Source organism: Macaca nemestrina, chromosome 16 (assembly GCF_043159975.1).
Source record: "Macaca nemestrina isolate mMacNem1 chromosome 16, mMacNem.hap1, whole genome shotgun sequence".
Lineage (NCBI taxonomy): Eukaryota > Metazoa > Chordata > Mammalia > Primates > Cercopithecidae > Macaca > Macaca nemestrina.
This window is the reverse complement of record NC_092140.1, coordinates 85,284,343-85,299,639: the sequence shown is the minus strand read 5'-3', so window position 1 is coordinate 85,299,639 and position 15,297 is coordinate 85,284,343. Positions and strand designations below refer to the sequence as shown.

Here is a 15,297-nt window from a genome sequence, read left to right as displayed (position 1 = left end):
AGGAGGTAAGGCCAAGGCCAAGTCAATCAGGCTGCTTCCCCAGCTTTGCTATTTGATTTCTGTTGGGGCTGCACGTGTTCCTTTCTAGGCCATTTTTAGGGCTGAATTTCATATGGGCCATAACATCTTTTGTAAAACGAAATGGATCAACTAGCTTTGTCGAGACTCGCTCTGTTTCTGCAGTCCCGATGATGAAAGACTTAATTAGCGCTGGAATAAAGGAACGGTCAGTCTCATGAAATTAGCAGCAGTATTTATTAATATAAATACATTGCACTTGAAAAATCCAACTTTAATGTCCTCTCTGAGTAAATATACTTATTTTTCTTCAAGTTTCAATCAGGGAGCCTTCATGTACAGCCATGATGTCATGAGACCAATTACACAAAGTAATCTTGACAGGTTCATTATTTTCTTGCCATATTCTGGCCTGCATAAGGAGCAAACTTGCTTTAGGATGTTCAGAGAGATTGTTCTCTTCCACTTCCAGGTCAAACCCCAGCAACCATGACCTAATGCTTCAGCTAATACATTCTTATATTCTGAAACGCCTCTGTGATCACACCCACTATCTTTGGAGTGTGAATTTATTCACACACTCTGATTGTTCCTTCAGGGAAGGAGCCAGCAGCCCCAAAGTACATACACTGAAGCCTTTGAAAAAGAGGGAAGACTCCAAGTCTCTGGCACCTGTGGAAGAGGGGAATCTTGAGAAGTCGCTGACATTCCTTCGAGTTTACATGTCTCCTTGGTGAGATTTCTTACAGCAGAACATGACGTTCTTCCCACCCCTGGGATCCAAACCACTTTAAAAGAGTGTTATACTTTGCTCTGAGTGGCCAAATACCACAAGTACCACTTGATTTTAAAATTATGTAGCCTTGGTATTCCAAAGCCAACGTGCACCACCATGCAAGAACAGATGTGGTCTCTGAAGGCAAAAGCCCCAGGCAGTGCTTAGCTCTCAAAAAAGAGTTGTCATGTCATTCTCAACTTGAGATGTTTGCTTGGCAAGCATTTTTTACCCTCTGGAGGAAATTTTGTTTACAGGATTTCTCACACACACACACACGCACACACACTCACACACACACACTCATTGTTCAGCTGCAGAACAAAGGTCAGCTCTTGGCACACAGTAGTTTTCTAATTCCTGATCCTTTTTGATTCTCAATATGCCCATCAGCAGACATGTAATTTTATCTTAAGGCAGCCAAGTGCAAAGCATGAGACAATAGGGAGAAATCTTGTAAATAACTATCAAACAGAAAGAATCTGTTCAACCGATGAGGGAAAGCCTCCTTTGTTCAGTTTTAATGGTGTTTATATAACTTTCAGTATGCATATTCAGTCAGTAACATTATTTTAAGGCAGTTGATATAGGTGCCAAAATCCTCAGTATGCTGGGAGATAGATTATCTTTTGCATGTGTGGGGTTTTGGAGACAAAAGTTGCACTGAAGTGTGTGGCTCTTGTAAATTATACGAGGGACCAAGTCAATTTCCTGTTTGAGATAATGGAGCAGTGCATTTTCATGTCCAACCCCTTTAAATCATAGGTTTAATTCAATTGAGACCCAGAAGTGATTAGCCCAAGTTTACACAGGTACTTAATAGCCGAGCAGGTCTAGAACTTCCTTTCCACAGACAAATTCTACCTAGAGTTTGCAATTACTCCCATGATAAGCTGGAACATTGGAATTCCTTTCCATTACCTGTAGTACTTTTGCCATAGCAAGTTTTAGAACAAAAGTCAAGAAAAGGCAGTAGGTTTTCATGGCTGGGTGCAGGGGCTCATACTTGTAATCCCAGCACTTTGGGAGGCCAAGGTGGGAGGATTGCTTGAGGCTAGGAGTTTGAGACCAGCCTCGGCAACATGGTGAAACCCCGTCCCTACCAAAAAAAAAAATTAGTTGGGCATGGTGGCACGCACCAGTAGTTCCACCTACTCAGGTGGTTAAGGCAGGAAGATCTCTTGACCCCAGGAGGTTGAGGCTTCAGTGAGCTATGATTGTGCCACTGCATTCCAGCCTGAGTGACAGAGCAAGGTCCTATCTCAAAAAAAAAAAAAAAAAAAAAAAAAAAAAAAGAAAAAAAGCAAAAAGAACCTTATGATATAATCCTGACCAGAAATTGGACTTAAGTATTTTTAAAAGCCATTTTTGTCACTGGTTGTAAAAAAAAAAATGATAAAAGTGGACATTTTATTTCTTTATAAGATTAAAAAGCTATGTACAATATATTAAATATAAGTCGACATTTGATTATTCCTAAAATGTAATTCCAGCAACAAGTTGTCCAGGCAGGAAAGGCTGGCTTAGAATTTGTGGAATATCTCTTATAATTGTGATCATTGGAAGCAAATTGAAATGCAACAAATAAGCCACTATTCCTGTTGCTCCCCTTGTCTGTTTCTCCCAGCTTTATTCACTTAGAAATTTAATTGTGCCTGATCTGACAGGCACAGGAAGGAGCCAGGTGGAGGGAGGGTGGAAGCCTCCAGGGTTGGTCTTTCAGAAACAATGGCAATGCTGTCTACTGAAAACCACTTCCAAACTGCTTTCAAAGCCCAAGAGTTTGTTTAGAGAAAATCTTGCCCGCATTGATGGATTTCTCCTCCTCTGACAGTTCACAGGAAAGAGTGTAGTATAAAGAATTAAGTGGTTCATTCCAAACATCTGATGGGTTCCCTTCAAGTACTCCCCCTCTGATCCACTTCTTACGGCTGTGCTGAGCCTCCCCATCTGTGATGAGGTCATTTTGTCGGGCACACAAAGGATTCTGGGGGGAATATGCATCATATACTGCAGCTATTCACAGCATTCATTCCTCCTGGCTGCTCACGGGAACAATGAACCTTCTCAGCATTACATGTGCTTACTAAGGAGACAGGGGTTAGATGCCTTTCAATGGAACCCCCTGAGGCACACAATGCATTTATTATAATGTCCTGGCCCTAAGAAGGGCCTGGGAACAGCTTGGAGTGGTCTATAATTAAGTACATTTAATAATAAATGCACACACTTCTTAGGTATTGCAAGAAGTGAAAATAAGCTCTTCATCTTCTCAGTCTCAATTCCCCTTCCCCATCATCCTTCCCCTTCAGAAATCAGAAAAGCCAGGAGTTCTGTGCTTTTTAAAAAAATAACAATTGCAGAGGATGTCTGGCTGGTTGAGAAAGGTAAATTAAATTACTTGAGAACATTCTTTCCATGTCAAAAAAAATGGCTTCTGCTTCCTCAGGTAGTTATGCATGGGGAGGATTTGTTAAAAGGTTGGCTGTTCCTTTAATCTCCCTTGGATTCCACTTCCAAAGGCTTTCAGGGGCAGTGACCCGCTAGCTAAGGGGCATTCCTTGGGGTTAAGCTGCCACTTGGAAGGGCACTTCCTCAGATCGCTGCTGTGCCTAGCAAGGAAGGAGCAGTTAGAAGTGTTCCCCTGACAGTGTCCCACGTCCTCGGTCCCCACACCTCTGAGTACTCGAATATGGGCAGATAGACTTTCTGAGGAAAGTGAGAGGAAGAGAGCTCTGTGAATGTGGACAGGGTACAAGAAGAGAAGCCACACTGGAAGGAAGAGAGAAAGGCAGCAGGAGTGTGACACGTACATTTGTGAGACGCAGCAAGAGGCGTGGGATTATGAGGGACGCACATGCATTAAGGGGCCTGGAGGCTGGAGGCCCAGCTTTGCCCCTGCCTGGCTGTGAGCGTGGCCTATTTTCTTGAACTTCTCTAAGCCTCAGTTTCTTTACTTGTAAAATGAGGATGTTAATGGTACCATGAATAGTTAGTGAAAGGTCTAGTAACAGGAATCTTGGGAAAGTGACCTAAGTTCTCTGAGCCTCACTTTCTTTATCTGTAAAATAAGGTCAAAAATACCTCTGTTACATGCATTGTTGTGAGGATGAATGAAATAATGTATGAAATCACTTAGCATATACCTGGTTCACAGTAAATAATCAGTAAATGCCAGCTGCTGTTGTGATGACTATTGGAATGCAATTACATTTTTAAAGAAACATACTGGATTGAAATTGTTTGCATCATTGAATGGTTCAATACATGGGGCAGGCGTCTGACTAGAGCAACAAGAAAACCATGCAAACTCACCAGGTAGTACTGCGCTGGAAAGCAGATAGCTTTTATTTATTTAATAGTTAATGACAGCGAGAGGGCGTGATGGAACAAATGGGTATTATCTTCTCTTCTCTCCTATAGTTAATTAAAATGAAATTATGGACCTGTACAATTTCAAAATATATGGATGGACAGGATAATATTATTAATAAGATTAGCTTTTCCAATTTAAGACCAGTTTTTTCAATTCACTGGTGCCCTAAAGTTTCTGATTTTGCTATCAATGGTGAAGAGGAGTTTTTACATTATACGGTTAAAGAGAGAATGACTTCCGCTGAAGCATTTGATTTTAAACAAAGTGATATTGAGCCTATTGATAAAACAAAGGTCAGTCCAAAAGTGTGTGGGAATAAGGTACATTTTGACAGAAAAAAGAATGAGGCTTTAAGAAAAGTTGTTTTCTTTCTTTTTGTTTGTTTGTTACAGCTAAAGAAATCTCCAATCACCATTCACTTCAAATATACCACCTTGATTTTACTTTTTTTACTTTGCTTTAGGTAATTTTTGTATGAATGTTCTCAATAAAGAATTTTCTTATAAACATTTATTATTTTGAGCATTACCAGTTTGCACCTCAAAATGGAGTACTGTGAATTTTTTGAGAGATGCCAGAAGAACAGAAGAAACAGTAAACTTTTAAGGCAAGATACCTTTCTCCTCCCACTCTAGCAGCAAGAAGAAGAGGACATTTGCTCTTTATTATTTAAGAGCCTTTTAAAAGTCACATGGAAAGGCAAGCACTCCAAGGATTTTTTGATTCCTTTTGACTTTGGCCAAGAAAATGAAATTATTGAGAACAGCCAACCTTTCATAAAATATTGCTGTTGGAGGGACTTTTTGGTGGGTTAAATATTATAAAATCATTGTTTTCTGGTCAATGCAGAACAGGGAGAAAATAAAAATAATTATTGGATAGGAGCATTTTGGTGGGTTTTGCATCTTATGTCAGAATGTGACACCAAAGGCTCGGCTTGATGGGGTTGCTTTTCTTATCTTAGGTGACCAGATGATGTGTTAAGGCAAAAACAAAGTATTTTTTCCCCCTCAGGTTTTTGGAAATAGACCAAACACATAGTTCTCAAAACCACCTTCCTCTAACCCCAACCTTTGATAAAGTGCGGGCCAACTAGCTTGAGCTTCTGAACTCATCAGTGGAACATCTTTCCATGTTCAAGCCTCCCTCTGGCTGCTTTTCTGAATTCTCATTACTGAGCAAGTGTAGGAAGACCCAGGAATGCCGGAATCATCCAGTCACTGCATGGGTTCACTTCATCCGTATCTCTTTTTCAGAATACTCCTTATTCCTGTCTTATTTCAAATCCTGCTGTCATCAGGGTGATGAAGAGCACTTCTTAGACACTCGACAACATGGTGGAGGTGAAGATCTGTTGTAAAATCTGAGGGATGTCCTTGGTATCCATGGCAATGAAAGACCGACCAGCTGGTAAAGTCCTCTGCAGCCTGCCAGGATGGAAAGGGTAAGGAAGTTACCCCTGTAAATGGTGCTCCCTTCCACCTCCTGCCCTGGCAAACCACAGCCTCCTAATGGTTTCTTAGGACAGGAAGTTTTTACTTTCTCATATCTTGCTCTCTGCCTACCACTGAATTAGTTGCCATTAAGCAATGAAAGGCTTGGAAGAGCAACAAGGAAAGACACAGCAAAAGCAGGGAACTGAAAGGAAGGTCTTTTCAGTGAGAAAGCTGGCAAATTTGAAAAGAAAAAATTTTCTTCCTTTCTTTACTGCCATTTCTTGGTATTTCATATTCTCTTGGTAGAACAGAGCCCTAGGGATTCATCTGGGATCATCTCACCTCCTGGGTCTAGTCAATATGCTGACCTCACACTGTATTTCTAATGCTTTTCCTTCCTTAGAGAACAGGCCTCTAAAAACGCTGCCGAGGCAAACCCTGAGTGGTTCTTTCTCTCTTTCTTTGCCTCTCTCTCTTTTTTTTTGGTCCACATCACACAATGTGAAATGCGATCTGGATTGTCCAATTATTGCTTCAATGACACTGAGGTTATACAGGCTTATGAAATGTTTTCCAACTCATTTTTAAGTAAATTTTAAAAAACTTATAATGGGTTTTGATTTGAATTATCCTTAAAAATAACTTGTCATTGAAGTTATGATAATTTTTTAAATACTAATTTATCATTTGGAACAAAAGGCCATTTTGAAGGCAACAAAACTGTAAGACACAGTTCTCTTCAAAAGAACGCCTCCTTTCACTGTGCCAGGAAGTCTGGCTTTGGAATGACATTTAATAAAATTCAACCATCCTGTGTAGTATCGTATATTTGGCATGCCTGGTAAGCCAGCTAATTCTGCAACATATCTTTTGCCAGTGGATGTTGGACCATTTCCCTAGGAAACCACAAGGGTATTATTGTGCTTTCTTAAGTATTCAAACAGGATCTGTTCACTAGAAAGACAAAATAGCCATTTCATCTCAACTAGTATTTGTTGAGCTTGTTGTCTGCCTAATAGTGGGCTGATGCTGAGGAAAATCTGGGTGGAAAAGGCATAGTTTGTGTTTGAGGATGTGGAGGTTCTAAAAGATGCAAAGCGCTGACTTGTAAAAACTACGAAGAATGCAAAGTCATGTCATCAAATGACTGTAACGACATGATATTAAGTCTGTTCTCAACCTCACTCTGCAGCCTTGCAGCAAGGCAAAGGGAATAGAAAGAGAAAAAGATGCTAGCACTTTGGATAATAAAACATTTCCAGTCACAGAGTATGACAAGTAAAAGGGGTGGAATAACAAAAAGGTAGGCCCTTTGTGCTTTAGGCAGGAATTTTTTTTTTTTTTAAGATTTACTTTCACTGGTGTTTTGTGTTTCTTACAGGTATTTTAAACACAGGAAAAAACCATGAGCTCTTTCTGTTTGTAATTCAAAAAGATAAATGTTAGTGTGCTCAAGTTATGAAAGTGTTTCCAGATCTCTCCTTTCAGATCATACCCACTGGTATTTATTGTCTGATCATAAGATTCTCTATTGAATATTCAGTATATTCAGTGTAGTATCTAACTATATGTATATTATCTTACGTTGTCGCCAAGTGTTTCACCTGCCTTGTCTCTCCAGCAGTAAGAAGGGATATATGTGAGTGTGTCTATATATACACAGGCATGCATATATGTAGGCGACGTCTCTATGGGGATATAATACATATGTGTGTATATATATGTATAGACATTCATACACACACACTATCTTCGATGCTAGGAAAATAGATGTTCATGATTTTTAATATGATTTGAACACAAAATGATTAGCCTGGGCTTAGGACCTTGATATAAAATGCCAAATGTATAAAATACTACCCAATTTATTAGTGAAAAATCAAAGTGTCAATGATTTATTATTGGTTTAAATATAAACTAAAAAATAATTAATTTAAAATTATTATTGTTCATTCAAACAAAAGCTAGAACATATCCCCTCCACTAGATTATAAACCCCTCGAGGCTAGCAACTCTAGTTTCTGTTTTTCCTCCATCTGCCTCACTGTCCCTCATGGTGCTAAGCCTATAAAACAGCATGTGTTAGCTATTCAGTATCTCTGTACCTGCCCTTTTCTGTATGCTCAGATGACACTTACCTCGTTGCTTGATCACCTAAAGAGCCAATAAAAATGGCAAAAGCATTTACTTGAGGGTCACTTGTGAGGATTTGAGCAAACTTAGCAGGATGTATTCCATATCGTGACAGATTTGCATCACTCAAGACTATGACAAAGTACTCATCAGCTTCTTCTTTGACAATTTCCTTGATGGCATGTTCTGTCCCTTCTAACGTGTGGTCCCCACTCATGCAGAACTGAGAGTGGGCATGCATTGTCTGGAGGTAAGAGAAGTTGCACAAAAGCCATGGTGAGAAACTTCTTTTTAAACAAAGATGATTATTTTTCTATTGACCATGAGCATGCATACATACCAATTATTACCCACGTTCTAAGTTAGTTCTATTTAATTTGCATATTTGAGTGACAACAGTATACAGTGATATTTGTATCCGGCATAGAATTTCATTAGATATAGGAATCATTCCAAAACTATCACAGTGGGCACTTAGTTTTAAAATGTAAGCTTCCACTTAAAGTGAGAAAACAAGAAAATATTAAACTTGGTATCACATTGGAGGATGCAGATGACACAAGAGGAAAATAAGGAATGAGCTGAGTTTCCAATAAACAAAGTTACAATACTAAAAACATTTTACTCATATCAATAACGATGGAGGAAATTTACTTATGATATGTATTTTTCTATTGCAGGCTTAATTGTGTGAAATCAATTATACAAAAAACTGGGGACAGAGAGCACTCTAAAAGTGGTCATTCTGCTCACCAATGATATGATTGTATATCTAGAAAACCCTAAAATCTGATAAATGAATTCAGTAAAGTCTCAGGCTACAAAATCAATATACACGAATCAGTAACACTGCTATATGCCAACAATGACCAAGCTGAGAATCAAGTCAAGAACTCAATCTCTTTTACAATAGTTGCACACACAGAAAACCCGAGGAATATACTTAACCAAGGAGGTAAAAGAGCTCTACAAGAAAAACTACAAAACACTGATGAAAGAAATCACAGATGACACAAACAAATGGAAACACATCCAATGTTCATAGATGAGGAGAATCAATATTGTGAAAATGACCATACTGCCCAAAGCAATCAACAGGTTCAATGTAATTCCCATCAAAAAACCATCATTATTTTTCAAAGAACTAGAAAAAACAATCCTAAAATTCATGTGGAACCAAAAAAGAGCCCAGATAGCCAAAGCAATACTAAGCAAAAGCAACAAATCTGGAGGCATCATATTACAGGGCTTTAAATTATACTAAGGCTACAGTTACCAAAACAGCATGGTACTGGTATAAAAATAGGCATGCAGACCAATGAGACAGAATAGAGAACCAGAAATAAAGCCAAATACTTACAGCCAATTGATCTTTGACAAAGCATACAAAAACATAAATTGAGGAAAGGACACCCTATTCAATAAATGTTGCTGGGAAAGCTGGCAAGCCGCATGTAGAAGAATGAAACACTGCTGGTGGGAATGTAAATTAGTACAACCACCTCTCATACAAATCAACTTATACAAAATCAACTCAAGATGAATCAAAGACTTAAATCTTAGACCTGAAACAATAAAAATGTTAGAAGATAACATTGAGAAAACTCTTCTGGACATTGGCTTAGGCAAACAATTCATGACTGAGACCCCAAAAGCAAATGCAACAAAAACAAAAATTAATAAATGGGACCTAATTAAACTAAAAACCTTCGCACAGCAAAAGAAATAATCAGCAGAGTAAACAGACAACCCACAGAGTGGGAGAAAATCTTCACAAACTATGTATCTGACAAAATACTAGTATCCAGAATCTATGAGGAACTCAAACTAATCAGCAAGAAAAAAACAAATAATCCCATCAAAAAATCAGCAGAGGATGTGAATAGTCATTTCTCAAAAGAAGGTATACAAACAGACAACAAACATGAAAAAATGTTCAATATCACTAATAATCAGGGAAATGCAAATTAAAACCATAATGAGATACGGTGGTATCTTACACCCGCAAGAATGGCCAAAATTAAAAGGTCAAAAATTAAATGTTGGTGTGGATTGGTGAAAAGGGAACATTTACACTGCTGGTGGGAATGTAAATTAGTACAACCACTGTGGAAAACAGTATGGAGAGGCCTTAAAAGGACCAAAGCAGGTCTACCATTCAATCCAGCAATCCCATTAATAGGTATCTACCCAAAGGAAAAGAAGTCATTATATTAATATGAAAAAGACACAGGCACACACATATTTATAGCAGCACAATTAGCAATTGCAATGATATGGAACCAACCTAAGTGTCCGTCAACCAATGAGGGATAAAGAAAATGTGGTATATATACACCATGGAATACTACTCAGCCATAAAACTGAATAAAATAATGGCATTTGCAGCAATTTGGATGGAGCTGGAGGCCATTATTCTAAGTGAAGTAACTCAGGAATGGAAAACCAAATACTGTATGTTCTCACTTATAGGTGGGAGCTAAGCTATGAGGATGCAAAGACATAAGAGTGATATAATGGACTCTGGGGACTAAGGTTGGGGAGGTTCTCAGCGGGGTGAGGGATAAAAGACTACATACGGGGTACAGAGTACACTGCTCGGGTGACAGGTACACTATCTCAAAATTCACCACTAAAGAACTCATCCATATAACCAAAAACCACCTGTACCCCAAAAACTATTGAAATAAATAAACAAATTTAAAAAGGGGTCATTCTTTTCCTTCTACTGCACATGTAGGGGCTGAGAAGAGCCGTATAGGACATACAAGGGAGCCCAGGTTGTAGAATCCCAATCTAATACCAAGTGCCCTAAAAATATGTAGGAAACAAATTTTAAGTTTTATATGGTGGAGAAAGGATTTTAGGCATGATGGGTGTTTTCTCAGTTCAACGCTTGAATGTTTGTGAAACAGTTTTTTTCTTTGCTGTATATCTACTGCTTCTTCAATGAATCTTTTTAGCCTTTACCTAATTTGATAGAAGCTTTCATAATACAGAGGCAAAAAAATACATTTACCTTCAGAATTTCTAGTCTTTGCTTATTGTCCTTGGGGATTTTGTGAATTGGAACCAGGCCAACGTTGTAGCCATCTCCAGAGTGTCCAACGATGTCATACTACATGCAAGAGAACCAGAAAGTTGTAAACTTTTCTCCACACAAGAACAGTCATTAGATCTTTAATGTTCAACTCTTTGAACTGTTATTGTCCAAAGTTGCTCAACATATGGCCATAAAGAAATGCAGTGAGACAGATGTGTGTTTAATTCCCTAGTCTCACTATGTACATGAGAAACTCCTGTCTACTGAGAAAGGCTAGAGCAGGGAGTGAGGTGCAAGCCTTTCACAGAGTCTGGAAGAAAAGTCTGGGGTCTGAGATAAACTATAATTGGGGTTAGGTAGTTCCCTCCAACTTTGAGTTGCACATACTCTAGGTGTTGTAGAGCAATGCAGTTATTTCTTTTCATGTATGTTCCTTTTAAAATGGTGAGTTATTTGAAGGTGAGGCCACAGCTTATTTCTCTTTGAATTTCTAGAATCTAAGAGGTGCCTAGCATGTTTATTGCACAAATGCTGTAAGAGAGTTTGCAATTAAGTTGGGGCAATAAGAAGCTTTCCCCTTGCATGTGGGCTACATTCTTCTACAAATAAGCTGTTTGAAGCTGGAATGCATTCCCCCCCCTCAGCAATCATGGGATAAGTGGTGGTTAGGCCATGCTAGCTGACAAAAAACAATCCATAACATCACTGAAACTGCTGTGTTTTAAATGGAAAGAAACAAAAAATTTGGTTGAAATTGTTATTATGCAAAAATAGGAAGTGAGAAGAAGGGTTTCCTGGGGAAGATGAGTCCCATTATAGATACACTGAACTTGTGCCCGAGAGGGAGATGTGGCTAGGGGTGAAGACCTAACAGTTATCCCCAGGATGGAATAAATGGAGGCCCATGTATGATGTCTAAATATGTAAAAGCTAAACATCAAGCTACCAACTTTTAAATAAAATACGTTCTGTCCTCCTACTTTGATAAAATATAAGTTATAATAACCTGGAAAGCTAGGGCCAAATTTCAAATACTTGGGTTCCTGGAAGTTCTGTGCTAGAACACGGTCACATGGGCTGTACTGGCCCCTGGCCCATAGCCCATGCCCTTCTCTTTTCATGGCTGGCTCTGTCCCACCTCATAAGGTACCTCAAATGCATGTGTGTGGACACCCAGTGCTCACATCCACACTCCATCACTCCATCATAACCAACAGTTACCCCTTGCCCACCTCTCAGACCTTGGGGTGCTCACACAATTGGCCAGTCTGTCCTAGGAAGATGGACTTAGGAAAGAGGCCCACGCAGGACCTGAAAGTCGGCTTGGGGTCATTTGATGAGGATAGTTGCGGATCCCAGGTACCAGAAGCATGATCTAGAAACAGGCTTTAAAGGCCCTTTGGCCCCATAGACACCTTGCCTCATGTGAGGGCCATGGTCAGAAGAGGCCCAGAGTGGGGCCATGGGTGGGGGTGAAATGGTGGGAGATTATTCTATGCCTGGTTTAAATATAAAAGAATAGTGAAGGAAATTTATCAATGCATTAAAAAGGTTGACAATAAATGATTTCTAATGATGTAACACATTCCATATAAGAAAAAAAAATCATTCTTAGTATAGTTTGCTATCAATAGAGTGAAAAGGTACCAAATAAAAACTGAAACTAAAAGCAGCTCAGCTGTTAGAAATTTTTCCGGATAGGAAATTTCTGGCTTCAGCATAGGCTTGACTAAGGTCATCCATGGGTTCAGTGGTAGGATTGGCACAGATGTGGAGAGAGCTTGCATAATCCTTCAGTGCAAGCACACTCCAGGGAGGCCCTGACTGATTTGACAATGGTCATGGCAGGAACTGTTTGTAGTCAAGAGTGGAAAGTTCTGAGAAGGTGCCAGGCAGGTCGCTTTCATTATGGGCTGGTGAAGTAATCTGTTAAACAGGATCTTACACATGAGGGAGTAAGATTGGTTCCCTGACATGGGAACTAGGTTTCTTATACTGGGCTGAGGTAGGAGGGTTATGAATGTGTTTGACTCTTCCCTCCCTTTTAACTGATGGCTAGAGTTCTTTCTAATTAGATGACAGTGAATGAGACTATAGAAATCTTTGATCATATGGTCTGTCACAGGGTCAATGTAACTGGTCAAAGAGCAGTCAACAAATACAGTTTTTAGCTGGGCTTTATTAAAACAAGATGCAAGCTGATTAAAACCTTCAGAAATATTTTAGCAACCATCCATCAATCATTTGATTGAGTGACTGGTATATCTATCTACCATTTAAATATATGCCCAGGAGAAAAAAAAGTACTATACTTTTCTAGGCAAATGAGACAAAGAAAGGTGGGTTGTATGCTTCTTTTTCTTCCTTCTTCCCTTTCTTTCTTCTTTTTTTCCCTTCCTTTTTCTTTCTCGTCTCTTCTTTATTTGTGGTAAGGAAAGTGCTACTTGCAGGAAGACCAGCCTTTGTGCCTGGTGAGTACCGCAAAGGCATGAGGAGACACCCAAGCGACAGGACGGAGCTTATAAAATAGTTTGCAGGCCCTGGTTTCTCATCTTCCAGATGGGCTTGAGGATTATTCTGTGCCCAAAGTCAATAAAATGCTTGGGAAGAATCTAAAGTACATCCAAATGTGGACCATTCCCTGGCGTTACTGCAGATTATATTAAGCTTCCATTACCAGCAATACTTCTCTATCAAAATTATCTATTATGTGCTATCCAAGGATTCCAACATGGTTTACAAACAGTGATTTCCTAATCCTGAAAATTGTGTGGGTTAATGGAAAAGATGCATACTCTCATTCATTTCCATTCTGTAACTCCTAAATCCGCCATTCACCCGATCTGGTTTCGGCGATGATCGTGAAATCCAACTTGATGGGGCCTTGAGCCTGCTTCCATGGAGGAGCCACAGGAGTCAACAAACAAGATCCTCACTGTCATTACCAAACCGCCTAACATTTACATCAGACTTTTTTCTGAGCTCAAAATTGTTATGATCATGATTTCTCCACTTTTCAGAGCATCCCTGAAAACCTTGTGCAGTCTCATGTTTAGCATTTAACATAAATATTAAGCCGCAGTAGTAAAGAAAAGCCTCAACTGCAGAGGACAAATTTAAATACTTTTTTGCTTTAGAAATCTGTTTAAATGCCCCTTTGCTATATTTTCTTTTGGAAGTGTTGTTCATGTAGAGGAAAGTATAACAAATAAAAACAAATGCTGAAATTTTGGTCAAAGATGTGGTTTATCATCAAATAAGAATGATGATTTATAATGTTTAGAATGCTTAGGACAAAGTGCTACTAGCAATTTTATGAATAAGATTTATGTGTAAATTTCTATAGGACAGACAACCATTTGCTGGCTTTAGGAGAGGCTATGCTTTATTATGCAGCCACATTGTAAGTAGGAACGAGACAATCATCTAAGGCTATTTATTAAAACTACTAGGCATAAAATTCTCATGTTCTTCTAGAAATATAAATACACCATTCTCAGATGGTGCCACTAAAGTCAAGAGAAATGCCAGCAGAACCCTAGTGTTAGTTAGCTAATAACCTATAGCATTAGCTGGCTAACCTTTCTTCATATCATGTAAGTCAACGTGAAAAGAATAATGTCTTGAAAGGTCAAGGATTCTAGACTTGGCTCTGATGTTAACAAGCTTTTTGACTTAGAGAAAATCACTTAACCTCTCTAAACCTTGTTTCTACCTTGTAAACAATGATGGCTTAGAAAGTCTCTAACACTGTATGCTTGTAAATCACTTAACCTCTCTGACCACAGGGGGTAATATCTGTCTTACCACCTCCCAGGGCCATTGAAAGGATAGGACAATACACTTACTGACTTTATTGTTACAGTTTACAAAGGGCTTGCATATATCTCATCTCATTTTTATTTTCTCTACAAGCTTTGGGGTAAGTGTTATCCTTATGTCACAAATGCAGAAATTGATTCTTAGAGAGACTAACAGACTTTCTTAAGGTCATAGATCTAGTGTTGGTTAAACCCCAAGTTTTCTGACACTAAATCCATTTTGGTTGTTTGTGTTCATTTTTTGGTTTTCTTTGGAGACAGGGTCTTGCTCATTGTCCAGGCTGGAATGCACTAGTGCGATCACAGCTCACTGCAGCCTCAACCTCCCAGGCTCAATCAATCCTCTAATTTCAGCCTCCCAAGTAGCTGGGACCACAGGCATACGCTGCCACACCTGGCTAATTTTTGTATTTTTTTTTTTTTTTTTGGTAGAGACAGGGTCTTGCTACATTGCACACGCTGGTTTTGAACTCCTGGGCTCAAGCAATAAACCCGCCTTGGCTTCCCAAAATGCTGGGATTATAGGCATGAGCCACTGTGCCCGGCCCAGTGTTTTCACTATAGAGAAATAACTACTTCCCCAGCTACTCTCCCCTCCCATCTCTACTTAAGTTTTTGAATGGTTGGGTTGGCCAATTTCTACATGCACAATTGAATCAATTCTGAATTCTTTTTTGAATGGACTCAGAAAAGTA

The 15,297-nt window shown here is 39.1% G+C and overlaps 1 protein-coding gene across 2 annotated transcripts in view; it reads right to left on the bottom strand.

Moving 5' to 3' along the window:
* Positions 1–4,115: 4,115 nt before the first annotated feature.
* Positions 4,116–15,297, bottom strand: part of LOC105491729 (von Willebrand factor A domain containing 8) — a 436,474-nt gene continuing 425,292 nt past the window's right edge. For both annotated transcript variants that reach the window (XM_071081437.1, XM_011758388.2), the window contains 3 exons: positions 10,758–10,856; positions 7,744–7,982; positions 4,116–5,596 (listed from right to left, as the gene is read on the bottom strand). In XM_071081437.1, coding sequence (XP_070937538.1) covers positions 5,488–5,596; positions 7,744–7,982; positions 10,758–10,856 — 447 coding nt within the window. In that variant the 3' untranslated portion in view covers positions 4,116–5,487. The remainder of the gene's footprint in view (positions 5,597–7,743; positions 7,983–10,757; positions 10,857–15,297) is intronic.